The 13,883-nt window shown below is 39.8% G+C and overlaps 1 protein-coding gene across 1 annotated transcript; it reads left to right on the top strand.

Moving 5' to 3' along the window:
• On the top strand, nucleotides 1-13,269 carry elac2 (elaC ribonuclease Z 2). Its single transcript, XM_053444256.1, has 24 exons — nucleotides 1-500; nucleotides 1,433-1,483; nucleotides 1,578-1,648; nucleotides 2,672-2,736; nucleotides 2,828-2,885; nucleotides 2,969-3,037; nucleotides 3,144-3,266; nucleotides 4,218-4,273; nucleotides 4,360-4,418; nucleotides 4,988-5,060; nucleotides 5,153-5,265; nucleotides 5,354-5,452; nucleotides 5,542-5,680; nucleotides 6,988-7,073; nucleotides 7,358-7,479; nucleotides 7,653-7,749; nucleotides 8,068-8,206; nucleotides 8,292-8,330; nucleotides 8,584-8,693; nucleotides 10,112-10,211; nucleotides 10,299-10,419; nucleotides 10,874-10,952; nucleotides 11,344-11,488; nucleotides 12,836-13,269. Exons 1-24 carry the CDS (start codon nucleotides 160-162, stop codon nucleotides 13,088-13,090), a joined length of 2,610 nt encoding a protein of 869 aa, XP_053300231.1. The 5' UTR covers nucleotides 1-159; the 3' UTR covers nucleotides 13,091-13,269.
• Nucleotides 13,270-13,883: the final 614 nt, after the last annotated feature.

Raw genomic sequence — 13,883 nt, 5'->3', positions numbered from 1 at the left:
ATGGACTCACATGTGTCAGTGAACGAGGAAAGGTCCATTGAACGTCTCTTATGTCACTAACACCTAAAGCAGCGAGTAGAGATGCGCTTCCAGACTTTAACTGAGGCTTTAACGTGTCGGCGCTGAAGGTTATTTTAAATACCGAGGTTGTTTCTTATTATGAATACGGTTCGTTTGAGCCTGAGGTGTTTGACGGTTGAGTTTGTGAAAGGCAGAGTTCTCCCAGCTGCTCGTCGTTATTCTCCAACTCTTTCACAGTATCTCCGAGCAATGGCGACTAACAGCGGCAGCAATTATGGGGACCATAATAACCCGGACACGAGGCAGCAGCTGGGTCCGAAGAAAGGGAAGCAGAAGGAGCCGCTGAGGAGACTGAAAACCCGGGAGAACAGGAGCAAGCGAGGGGACGTTCACGGACCGTCAACCGTCTACGTGCAGGTGGTCGGTGCTGGGAGCAGAGACACCCCTGCGTCCGTTTATGTCTTCTCCGAGTACAACAGGTACTGGCTTCAGATGCATGTCAATAACAATCCAGATTAGTATCACCACCACCCACATGTAGTTAAACGTGTTTTGCATTTCAGGACACTTTATATTTCACTGTACTTAATTACTCTAGGAGAAAGTTGTGCTTTCCACTCCACTACCCACCCTTCAGTTCATTTAAAAATTCAAATTTTCAAAACATATACACATTCTACACTTAAAGAAAAGAAAACGAAAAGAAACTACCAGAAAAGTCTTCTCATAACTTTGCTTTCATAAATTTCTCGCAAGAAGATCATAATGTATTGTTCAAGAAAATAAACGGTAGATTAACCCGTTAATATAGGAATAAAGTCATTAGCTCCAGTTATATTTAAATAATGATAAACTAGCTTCACCTCAACCAACTACAATAGTTCAATTAATTGTCACAAATAATAATCTATATCAACAATAAAAATAACAGACAATTATTCTACAATAAAACATACATAGGTAATGAAATCTCAACGTCTCAAAACTACCAAACTTTCTGAATTGATGACATTATAAACCAACTTATGTTGCAATGCAACGTTAACTGTTATAATCATTCATAATACTGCTTTTTTAGGAGAACTCACTGATAATTGTGGATCTGGAAAAGAGCTTGTACTTTTTGCATCTAATAAAAACACAACTGGTCTGAAATGAACATCAAATTGACACTAATGTGTTTCAAAAACTAGCCTGTAAAAAAAACTATTACTTAAATATCTGCTGATGATCTCAAAATGTTGACCTGAAGTAGATCTCACCTTTATGATGAGGAATAACATTAAGGACATTATGATATTGCTAAACCTGAAAAGGTCCTGCAGCCTCTAAAGCCCAGACAAAACACAGCAAAGATATTATCCACAGTTGTATATGAACCTTTTCTTCTTACCCCCCTTCTCTGCTGCAGGTACCTGTTCAACTGTGGGGAAGGAACACAGAGACTCATGCAGGAACACAAGTAAGTCACTTTTTCTGTCACAGTATAATCGGTGTTAAAGGTGTATATTGACAAAGACACTGAAGCTGAACATGGATGTGTTTTCATCTGACAGACTGAGAGCTGCTCGTCTCGACAACATCTTCCTGACCAAACTGAGCTGGAAGAACGTTGGAGGTTTATCGGGTCAGTAACATCTATCGTCTGATAATAATGCAGTTGAAATGACAAAATATCCATATTATTGACAATGATGGTGTTTGTACACACTCTGTCTTGAGTAGGATTAAGACAAAAGATTTAGAAAATGTTATACTAAAACCAAACCTGAACACCAGCTGCTGCATGTCAAAGCAGTGTAGCACCAGATTGAACTAGTGATCGAGTCCACACATTGAATTATAACAAGAGGATATTATGGGAATACACAGAATATAGACACGCTTGTTCAGGAGCCCAATGTTTATGAATACTATCAGTGGATAAAGCTATATGTTGCATTGCAATAATTAAGGGACAAAAACGATTGTATATCAAATATATATATAGCAGGTTTTTGGGGGTTCAGTTAATATCCAGCGTAAGTCCTCTCACAATTTGTACCATCATTTGTTTACGATTTAAATGAGCCTGTAGCAAAATCCCCACACAGGAGAGGTGCCGCAGTCGGGTTCACCACAACTGCTCTCACAGATTTAGGCAAACTTGAGACAGACACAGGTGCAGAGCAGCTGGGGAACATTTAGCAGCTAAATAGTCTGATATTCCACCAAAAAAAATGCTGAAAGAGGACAAATGTTGGACACAACCATGACTCATGTGACTTGTAAACACTGGAGATTCATCAACTCATGTGGGGATTGTGTTCACAGCTTGTTTCTGCTGCCCCCAGGTGGCTAAAAAAACAGTTACTACAAATGAAAAGTCCAACCTTAGAAGATATTTAATAAATTAAATAAAAAACATCAGTTTAGATGTCGAGCAAATCCTCCAAACGAATGAAAATTACTTAAATTAAAATTGAGACTTTATCGCATACAAAAGCAGATTTGCATTATAGCAAACAAAAAGTCTAACAAAGAATGTTTTAAACAGTTATAATAAAAAAAATGGATGGGTTACTTTTGCTAGTAGGGCTGAAGCTAGAGATTTAAGAACTAGGTATTTGTTAAACTGAGCACTTTTCGGTGTCGGCTGTCTTTTCTGCAGGGATGATCTTGACTCTGAAGGACACCGGTGTCCCTGAGTGTGTCCTCTCTGGACCTCCACAGCTGGTGAGAAACGCAATTGTACTTTATGAACAAAACCTGCAGGAGTTTGGAATGTAACACATCTGCCGTCTCTCCTTTTTGTTTTTAATCACAGGAGAACTATGTGAATGCCATCAAGTCGTTCTCAGGACCACTGGAGGACATCAAGCTGTGTACGTTGACTTTGCTGAACTGAATGAGATTAATATAAAATTTTGAAATCACTTTGATTATTGACTGTGTCGGGTTCTTGCAGCCGTTCGACCGTACACTGACGAGGCGCACTCAGACGATACAATGACCGTTTATCAAGTGCCAGTTTTTGGTGAGTTTACATGTTCTTCTTGTACTTGAGAATCTTTTCTGCTTTTTGATTTTCAACCTCGGTTTCAGAAAGCGTTCCTGACTCTTTTTCGATCTTCACTGTTTAGCTCAGTCGAGGGGGCCTGGCAGAAGGCTGTCCCCCAGGTCGAGCAGCCCCCCTCGGAGTCCTGCCTCTCCAAAGAAAGACGACATGGACTCTAACAGCCGTGGCGGTGGTCCACGCAGTCCAGGTGAGTCAGCTGTCTGTTAAACCTGGAGGCCTCCTGAGGGTCTCTAGGAAGTTAGACATTTGACAAACTGAAGGTTGTAATCCTTTGGTGTGTTTCCACTATAGGAATGTTCCACGGCAATTTAAAACATTTTGGACAACTGTGTTTTTACTCCTGCGCAGAATACATTTTCAGTCTGTGTGCCCTGGAAGCAATATTTCAGGAACCTCTTCAACTTTAATAGAAACATTCTCATGGTCTCAAAGATGATTTGATTATGTTTTTATGGTCAAAGATCGCTGTGTTCTCACAATACATGTTTTTATATCTCCACGCCAGTAACAAGCCGGTGGCTGGAGGCATTATGTTTTCAGGTTGTCCGTCCCATTCTTATCAACATGATATCTCAAGAACGGCAAAGGTCAATGTCTCTCTGACTGCACACATCACATTTCTGACTATCAGGTGTGTTCCCATTTCACCTTTCATTTGACCTAATTTTACACAAATGCCAAAAAAGAAAAAGTTGTTACTTGATGACAGGTAAATAACCAAAAGGTCAGCTTTACGGTGCCAGTGTTTCACTCAACTTGTGCTGAGATCCTTTGTGTGGTCCATCAGTCAGAGACAGGTGTGATGTAGTTTGTGTTTCTTTTTCCTGGAACGAATCGGATTCTTTGTACCAGTGTTGAAAATTTGTACTGACCAGGGACGGACATTTCAAGCAAAGATACAATGTGATATCTAACTTCATTAATTCTACAAAGACCATAAACTGTGGGAACTCTTGTGCATTACATTTATTCATGTGGATTGTTCCAGATAAATATACAACGACAATTCCTAAAAATAAATGAGCCATCCCTCGTACTGACTTCATGTGTTGAAGGTATTGCCACTTGAGAGAAAACGTCAAACTGATGTTTGATTAAAAATGCAGTGAAAACATTATTTGTTTCTAATATCTTGTAGGTGAAAGACGTACAACGAATAGAGACACGTCTTTGGTGGTTGCCTTTATATGTAAGGTGGGAAACTATAATTATTAACCTCATTGTGAGTGCGATGTACAGATCGAGGAACTTTGTGTCACAACATTCTTTTCATTTTACAGCTTCACCCAAAGAGAGGAAGCTTCTTGGTCCCTCAGGCCCGGGAGCTGGGACTGCCAGTGTGAGTGGATTACATTCATCGTACTGATTAGATATCAACACTGGTGATCAATGCCAATAAATTAAATTGTTTCTGTGGGAATGGATTTATTATAACCACAATTACTATCAATTCTTTATTTTATAGGATTGAAATAAAACATTTTATTAAGATAATAAATACAATGCTGCATTAGACTTTCATGACCTGCTTACATGTTTATTGTAGAATCTACAATATACATGTATTAGATCATAATATTGTCCTTATTTTAATATAAAACCTCATTGTAACTTCATTATCTGTTCATTATTTTTTGACTCATAAAATGGCAGAACATTTTGACAAATTATTGAATCGATGACTTTTGCCAAGATCCCACAAAACATGTCAAATTATTATTAAAAATGTATCCAAAACCGAAAATAGATTCATAAACCTCATAATTGAGTGTTTGAATTTATCAATAATCTGATTGATCAAAAAGGTTAAATATTTTTAGATTACATAATACATTGATGTCTTTCATAATTTTTTATTTACATTTTGTCCCCTATATCCTGACTCGTATAAAATCTTTTTCCTGACAGAGGCACAGCAGCCATCGGTCCGCTCATCACCGCTCTGAAGTGTGGCCAAAGTATCACATACGAAGGCAAAGAGGTTCTGTATGACGATGGAGCCTCTCACGTTTCACACTGCAGCTACTGGTTGTGTCTGCTGACAGTGTTGTTGTTGTTGTCGTTTCCTTTTAGATCCGACCTGAGCAGGTTTGCACTCCCACTGACCCCGGACCAATCTTTATCGTTGTTGAGTGTCCGTCTGAGGAGTTCATCAAAGGTGTTTGCACCAACCAACAACTGAGGAGGTGACGTTGATTATCTGAAACTTAGATTTGAAACACTCTCTGTGTCTTTTGCTGAATGAAACTGAGTTCAGTCTCTCGTCCCGTTTAGACACCAGACGGGAGGGATGGAGGACTCTGCTGTGCTGGTGGTTCACATGACCCCAGAGTCTGTTTTGAAAACTGATGAATACAAAGAGTGGATGGAAAGGTGTGACATTTGACACTGTAAAACCCAGACTCCATCGAGATTATTACCGTTTGATATTCAGAGGCTGAAGGTTCTCTCTGTCTTTGCAGGTTTCCATCCACGACAGAACACCTGATCCTGAATGAGCAGGTCTCTACTGACCACAACATCAGAAGTCACAAGATTCAAGCTCAGCTGAACATGATTCACCCTGAGATCTTTCCACAACTCAGCTCTTCACAAAGCAAGGTAAAACTGGCTGTCACTTCTTGAATTATACATCTAATAATAATTCCAGAAATTTCAGTCTGTCTTAATGTGGCTCATATATCAGAAGAACCGTTCACCTTCATGCCCTGTTGCAAGGAAGTACAGTGTCTTATTTAGTGCGAATTGGACATTTTGATTCCACGAGATGGTCAGACTTCTTTACTTTGATGATGGAGAAGGTTTTTCTTCTAGAGGAACTTTGAATCCACACATGAAAGACAATGATTAACTTTAACAAGGCACTGGGTCAACGTCTATTCATTCTTAACCATAGGCTGTAAATAAAGATGGATGACACTTCTCCACTTCCTCCCACTATCAAGAAAGGAAGACAAACTATACCGGAACAAAACGCTGCCTTCTTGCACCGATTCAGTATTATTCATCATCATCATTTCCCATAGCAAGTCAAAGGGTCGTGGTTAGTTCAAAATATAGACTGTAGACTTTTAATAAAGATGGACGACGGCTCCCCTTCCTTCCATTTTACTAAAATAAACACAAATATTTTGGATACTGTCACTGCAATCTTGCACACACCATTTGGTGCCAGAGTCTGCAGTAGTGGTCGAGGGCTGGAGCCAAGGTATCAAGGTTCCACTGATGTATGCTCTCTTCCATTCGTGGGTCAGTGTCAGCTGTCAATCATTATGTTTTAACCAGTTTTTATGTCATCAAATAATAGTCAGCCACCAAGAGGATTTTGCTCCACTTTTAGGAGCTGTCATGACGTCCATCTTTATTTGTATTCAATGGTTCAGGTTACAGTGTTCACACCTGACCTTAGCCTGTAAATGTTTTGGATTTTTGAAATGATTATTTGGGTTCGGGCTCAGACACGTTGGCTGGGATCTACTTGATTTTTTCCGCTGCACATGCCTTCATCAGGGAGTTTTTTTTAATCAAGGAGAGTTCAGAAAATCAGTTTTACAGATTAGGATGAAACTGTGCTACAATGCTTTTATTTTTAGAATTCTCTTTATCGTTTTATAATTTTTAGTTTGGTCAATGTCCTATCCGTAAATATAGAGGAGGCAGGGTTTTTGACCTACACTGCAGTCAGCCACCAGGGGGCAATCAAAGCACTTTGGCTTCACCTTTATGAGCCATCCTGCCTTCTTTCTATAAAGTCTATAACAAACATTCATGTCACTGACAACACTTTTTATTTCCCAGAGAGTAAAATGAGGTCTGGTGTTAGTGCTTTCAAAACAAGAGTTCTCAAAGTAATGAATCAGATTTGGTACAAAAAGAAAACATCATTAAACCGTATTTTTTTCCCTCAGGAGCCTCAGGCCGCCCTGCATGTCCCCAACGTCAGAGCCGAGTGCCTGCTCAAGTTCCAGCTCAGACCTGTAATGGAGTGGCAAAGGTTAGTCTGTCCTTCAGTTCCCCCAATTTAGCCTGTGTTACTCTGCAGCTCCGAGTGCCGCCTTGTCACAGAAAACAATCTGGAATGGACCATTGCCCTCAACCTCTTTCTTTCTTCCTCTTCTTCTGTAAACTCGTCTTACTAGTGTCAGTGTGTTTTTTTTTTTTCTGTGCTGGTTCTGTCAAGCCCTATGGAGGCGCTTTGAAAAGAATCCCTGTTTTCCCTTGCTGGTGCTTTTGTGGGCAGTGGTGTGTGTCTTCTTGACTCTGTATCTCATTCGTTAGAGATGCTATCCCCTCCTGCAACGCTGAGGAGTTTGTGCAAGAGGCCTCCGAGGTTCCAAACTTTCTGGAAGAGGTGGAAAAGTGCAGGAAGATTTGCTCCATTGATGCTGCAGAGCCTTCTGGTCAGTTCTCTGGAAATACAGAGGCACATTTGAGCTTTTACACAAAAACTTATTAGATTGAAGAGAAGCAATGTTCAAGAAAATTATTTAAATTCATTTTTAATAACGCGGCCTGTTTATGTTGGCCTACTCTGACATTGTACATGTATATGCTAAAATGTTTTCTACTGCAGGACGAGGAGAGAAATACCCAGAGGTGGTTTTCTTGGGAACAGGATCTGCTCTTCCAATGAAGATCAGAAACGTCAGTGGCACCTTAGTAAATATCAGGTGTGGATCTTATTTATTTAATTCACAAACCAAGACATGGATTATAAACCCATTTAGCTACCTCCACCAAGGGAGGTTGTGTTTTCACCAGTTAGTTAGTTTGTTAGCAAGACTTCGTAATTCTTGGATACTGATATTCTTTCATATGTTTAATTTTGTTCATAATGGTCTTAAAAGTCTTTGGTTTAACTTGTTAAAACCTGCAGAAAAACTGACCTTGAAACACAAGAATAAAGGCAGACCATTATTTGTATTTTCCTCTGTCCAGTGTAGATTTTCTAACCTTTCCTTCATGCATGTGTTTACTCCTGTTTGTAGCCCGAGTCAGTCGATCCTGTTGGACTGTGGAGAGGGAACCTTCGGTCAGCTCTGCAGACACTACGGGGAGGACGTGAACAAAGCGCTCTCCAAGATTTCAACTGTCTTTATCTCACACATGCATGCTGACCACCACACAGTAAGCAGCCCTGCATCATGGTGAATTGAGAACTAAACACAACACTGGTAAATACTGATCCTGATGTCCAACCCTTCTGTCTCAGGGGCTGCTGAATCTGTTGTACCAGAAGGAAAGAGCAATGGTAAAGAATAAAATCTAATTTTGAATACAATTACACTATTTCCTTTGCTCTTTTAATATGTTAAAGTTGCTTGAATTCAATTCAACTGATGTTGTCTGGTTTGTTTTTGCAATTATGTGTCGTAAGGTTTTCTCAATTGTCTTTGCTATTTATACAAGGTCATCGCTCTATGATATTACTCTATGATCATGTTTTGTGTGTATGAATTTGACATGATTGCCTTTGACTAACTTTATCACATTTATTTCTCTAGATGACTCTAGGAAAAGAGTTGAGCCCCATTTACCTGATTGCACCGTCCCAGATCATGACCTGGCTCAACCAGTATCATGACTACTGTGAGGAAATCCTCAGCCATGTTAAGTAAGTGGACACGAAAGACATCTTAACACTACATCTCAAACTTGAGCTTCACACTTTCAGAATGTAAAACAGTTTTTGTTTAGGATGGGTCCGATGTACAGTTTTTTTTCTTCATCATCAGGAAATTTTGGGAAAAGACCAAAACCAAATATTAAACAGATATTAACTTTTCTTGGACAATGAGCACCACCCACTACACAGAACTTTCATCGGACAGAGGAGCTTATTCAGTGGCAGACTCCTGTCATGCTCATCCGACAGGCTGAGGAGGTCCTATGTCCCCAGGGCCATTCAGCTACGTAACGCCATGCTGAAGGAGGGGGAGTGATCTTCCCTGCATGAGTCTACCTCAGTCTGCCCTCCCCTCCCCTTCTCATCTCATCTCATTATTATATACCAACCCACTGTCCATCCCTTTACTGGCTATACTAGCCCCATGCACAGACTTTACCACTACATATTCTTATATATTTAGATATTTATATATACATATTTTTCTGCTGTTTTTATATATATATATATACATTTTATATTTTATTGTACTATCCAATCCCTTCACTGGCTATACTAGCCCCATGCACAGATTTTACCACTACATATTCTTATATATTTAGATATTTATATATATATTTTTTTCTGCTGTTTCTATATATATATATATATATATATATATATATATATACATTTGATATTTTATTGTACTATCCACTCCAGCAGCACAAGAACACTTTCCTACTGGACACTGACACAATCACAACATTGCATTCCATTCCTGTATCTGTAAATTTGTTCTCCGTATGTGATTTATGTATGTATGTCAGTGATGTGTTAAGTGTACAAGCTACTGGATGATCCGAATTTCCCACGCGATTAACAAAGTATCCATCTATGTATCTATCCATCTTTACTGAAGAAGAGCGCCTTCTGCAGCCATTTGGGTGATGCATTCTGTTGGGCTTCAAGCAATTAAAGTGATAGTTCACAGAAATTATTATCTACTCTCCATTACTCCAATGGAGGGCTGGGTGAAGTGTTTGAATCGTTAGCATCGCCACTTCCTGTTGCTGATGTGTAAATGGTGCCATTTTGAGTCAAATATGAGTTGATTATTTTCTTGTGAAAGAGAAAATTCAGAAAAACAGCAGATTTATCACTTAAATCCTTGTTAATCTGAAGCCTGTACGTGAAAATATGTGGATACTTCGGTCCATGGCGTTTTAGACATGGTGTATGCTCTAGTGATACTTACAATGTAAATGTCCTAAGTGGCCACTGAACAGAGACATAGTTCAACATGATCTCTTCTCTGCTTCTCTTTCCTCCGCTTGTGTTTTTTATGTGTACCATAGACTTTTTCGTTCTGGTTGATTCGATGTTGACAACTTGACCGTCTTAAAATGTTCTTTTCTTGTTTTCAGTTTCGTGTCAAACAAGTTTCTATGTGATCGTGCTGATCCTCCCACACAGCGGACAAGTTCACTCATCAAAGCTTGCCTGAAAAAGAACGATCTGCAGAAGGTCTGTTTGAACATGGCCTCTTTCAATATTTTAAAAGAAAAAAGGTTTCTAAGTGTTCTTCTAATTCTGTGTGTTTGTGTGCCTCAGTTCCAGACGTGCATAGTGCGTCACTGTAAGAACGCCTTCGCCTGCAGCTTCACACACAACTCCGGCTGGAAATTGGCCTTCTCTGGTGACACCATGCCCTGCGATGGATTGGTTCAAATCGGTTAGTAGCACTCGGAGTGATTAGAGCCCATATTTCAATCAAGTGTGTCTAGACAGACAAACTGTTGGTAATAGCAAATTGAGTGTACGCTCTCAATTTTTCAGAGATTCATATAAGGTCATCTTAACCTTAGCCTGACTACACGGGCTGTTCTGAATAATTTATCCAATATTTCTCACTGCTTCGGATCACTCTCATCGCTTGCAGGCTCTTCTAATGGTTCCTGAGGGATACCACTTCATTGACTCCCTTTTAAATTGCTTGGCTGGATTCAGTCCAAGAAAAGCCTCCCAGAGACAGCGAGCGTATCCCATGCCTGTTCATTATAAATGGCTCAGCTCACCAGACAAACAGGGCGTGCCAGTTCTTGATCATGCCGACTACCTGATTGATTTCTTGTGGGACAGGAAGAGACTCTAAGTGCTTCTCTGTGATGCGTTGCTTTCCACCGCAGGAAGGAATGCAACCCTGCTCATACACGAGGCCACGCTGGAGGACGGGATGGAAGAGGAGGCTGTGGAGAAGAGGCACAGGTGAGTAAAACAAACATTTTCACCACGCGGCTCAGTTAATGTAATTCATGCAAATGTTTAAAACCATTGAAAAAGGGAAATTGGAGCAGTTAAAGCTGTCAGCCAGCTAAAGAAATGTTCTCTATTGCTACTGGAGGTTGCACTTATTTTTTTAGTGGCTTATTAAATTTCTTTACTCTCCTCAGACAATTGCCATGGATTTGTTTTTCTTCTACACATTTTATAGTTGCAGAGTGAGCGTCTGTCTTCACAACAGCATCATTTTATGTCTTTGGAAAACAATATAAACATGGAAACAGTCCCTTTTGAGAAAATAAGAAAAATACAAGTTGAGTGAGAAAGCTGCGTAATGCCAATCTGTGACTTTATGGATTATTGTTTTTTCCGACAGTACGACTTCTCAGGCCATCGGTATCGGCATGAAGATGAACGCCAAGTTCATAATGCTGAATCACTTCAGCCAGCGTTATGCTAAGATCCCTCTCTTCAGCGAGGACTTCAACGACAGAGTGGGAATATCCTTCGACCACATGAAAGTAAGTTGCGATGTAGACGTGCAGGTCACACGCATTGTGTTTTGGGAAATTGCCTCTAGCCCGTACATGGGCTCATGGATGCAGCAATCAGACACACTAAAGCCCCTTTTCCACTGGTCTAACACCCACTATCATCTGGCTTTTGTCTGCAATGGCAATAGATACAATCATCAATCTAAGAAACTCTTTGACTGCCACCAGCTTTTTTTAGCAGGTTTACTTGCATTTATAAACAAACAAACGTGTACCTGCTAATTTTGGAGTAAAAGACTTGTCACTGAGCACTTTATTAGGGACACTACACTAAAACTGGGTAGTTCTCACTTTGTTTGATTATGTCACAATCTCTGGAGAATTGTCAGCTGCACCTTCATGCTGCCAATCTACCCCTTCTCAGAGGCTTTTATTTACTGTATATCTGGTGAGTGGGGCAGGCCACTGATGTTATCCATCATCCACATGAAGCCAGTTTGAGATGGTGCAGTATCATGGAGGACGAATCCATCCATATGCTCTGGCCATTAAGGGATGAACACCATGGTCAGAGAGGCTGTGGCCTTCAAACAATTATTTAATTCTTCATAAATTGTCAGATTCTTGGCTTTGTTTTAATTATTGTTTGAACTGAGATTTTCTGTTATTGATGAAATCCCATGTAAAATTACTTAAGTTCCTATGTTTTGTAAAAAGTATATACGTTTTAAGTTTTAGTAAAGCTATATTTTGTAATGGTGTTTTAATTATTTGTGATCTACCTGCTGCTCTCAACTGTACTTCAGTATATAAAAGGAAGAATCACTTAATAAAATATATACAGGTGAGAGCAAACAAATAATTTCAATAGTTAGAATAGCTTCAAGAATATAGAATAACAATTGACGTACAGTAGAGATTGGTCCAAAAAATTATAAAACTACAGTTCTGAAGTTTGTTCTTTGTCATCAAAATAATATTTTGAGAAAACAATGTAAGGTCAACACACATGACCTTCATCATTAGATGGAGTTTGATCATTTGTTTGCGTGACCTCGAAAAGATGATTTCTTCTGAAGTACAGGGGGAACTTCTGGTCCTTGTTTACTTAAGTAGACTATGTAAATCTCAACAAATCCATCATCACCATGCCAAAAACATGTCAACGATCACGCGTAAAAAATACACCTCATTCTGAAAAGAGTACTATTGCCTGAGCACCTGTATTCATGAGTTTCTATTGTTTTGTTTAGAGAATCGTTCCTTTCTGTGTCAAGGCTGAAATCGGGTATATTGTCCTCTGCCTCCGTACTGAATGTAAAAACCAGAGTTGGTACATTGACCATTTTCTTTCTCATCATCTCCTTTTCTCAGATTCACTTTGGAGACTTTGAAATCATCCCCAGACTCATTCCTGCACTTAAGACCCTGTTTGCCGAGGAAATTGAAGAGATGGAGGAGAGAAGAGGGAAGAGGGAGCTGAGGGAGCTGAGACAGCCGAGAGGAAGCAGCTCTGACTTGAACGAGCAGAAGTTGAGTGGAGCGGTGGCCGAGGCCGGCCGAGGTGCCAAACGAGATCAGGAGGCGTCAGCAACACACGATGTAGAAGCAAAGAGACAGAAAACATGAGCTCCGAGAAAAAGACTGACACCGAGAGAATCCTGAGTTATTTTATTTAAATGAACTTTATGATTGATGACTTTTATTTGCTTTTTGTGGTTTTATTGAAGAACAATTTACATTTCTGGCATTGTACAATGTTAAGCTATGAATATAGTGTTTTTGTTTATCATGAGACTGAATAAAAAATAAACCACAGAGTGTGTAGTTTATTCAATTTGGATGTCTTTATTGGTAAGCAACATAATATCCCATAGAGGTTAGTCGAAGGGTCGTGGTTAGTTCAGACCACAGACTGTAAATAAAGATGGACAGTTTCTCCACATCGTCCAAAAAGAAGATTAAATATTCGGGAAATCAACTCAGCCATCTTTCACTAATGATGTAATTTGTTATGGAAGTTATCTGGAAGCTGGTGAAAGGAGAACTCAGGCAGCAGCTGATGTTTTATGCCTCCCACAGCCTCCCCATATATCTTCCTCTACTAGTGTCACCCATTCCAACAGCACATCCACGAAAGGCTAGAATTGCTGTCACTCTTCATGTTACATGTCGGTGTACGCATCCTTTTGGACAGTTGATTCTAAAGCTTGCATTCCTAAATCACATGGTGTCCCTCTGTCTGATGCACTGATGTAATATGCTAAAGAGTTGAAGTTGGTGCCTCTCTGTCTGCTCATCTGCGTTAGATATGAAAGTCGCTAAGTGTAGACACTACACTGAACTGTGGGTTTGTCCTTTACCTATAACCTGACCTCAGGTACTGCTTAGACTGAGAGAGAAGATAGTGTCTGTGGAATCC

The sequence above is a fragment of the Pleuronectes platessa genome, chromosome 16 (genome assembly GCF_947347685.1).
Source record: "Pleuronectes platessa chromosome 16, fPlePla1.1, whole genome shotgun sequence".
Taxonomy (NCBI): domain Eukaryota; kingdom Metazoa; phylum Chordata; class Actinopteri; order Pleuronectiformes; family Pleuronectidae; genus Pleuronectes; species Pleuronectes platessa.
The sequence above is the reverse complement of the archived record's forward strand: the minus strand, read 5'-3'. Positions and strand labels throughout refer to the sequence as shown.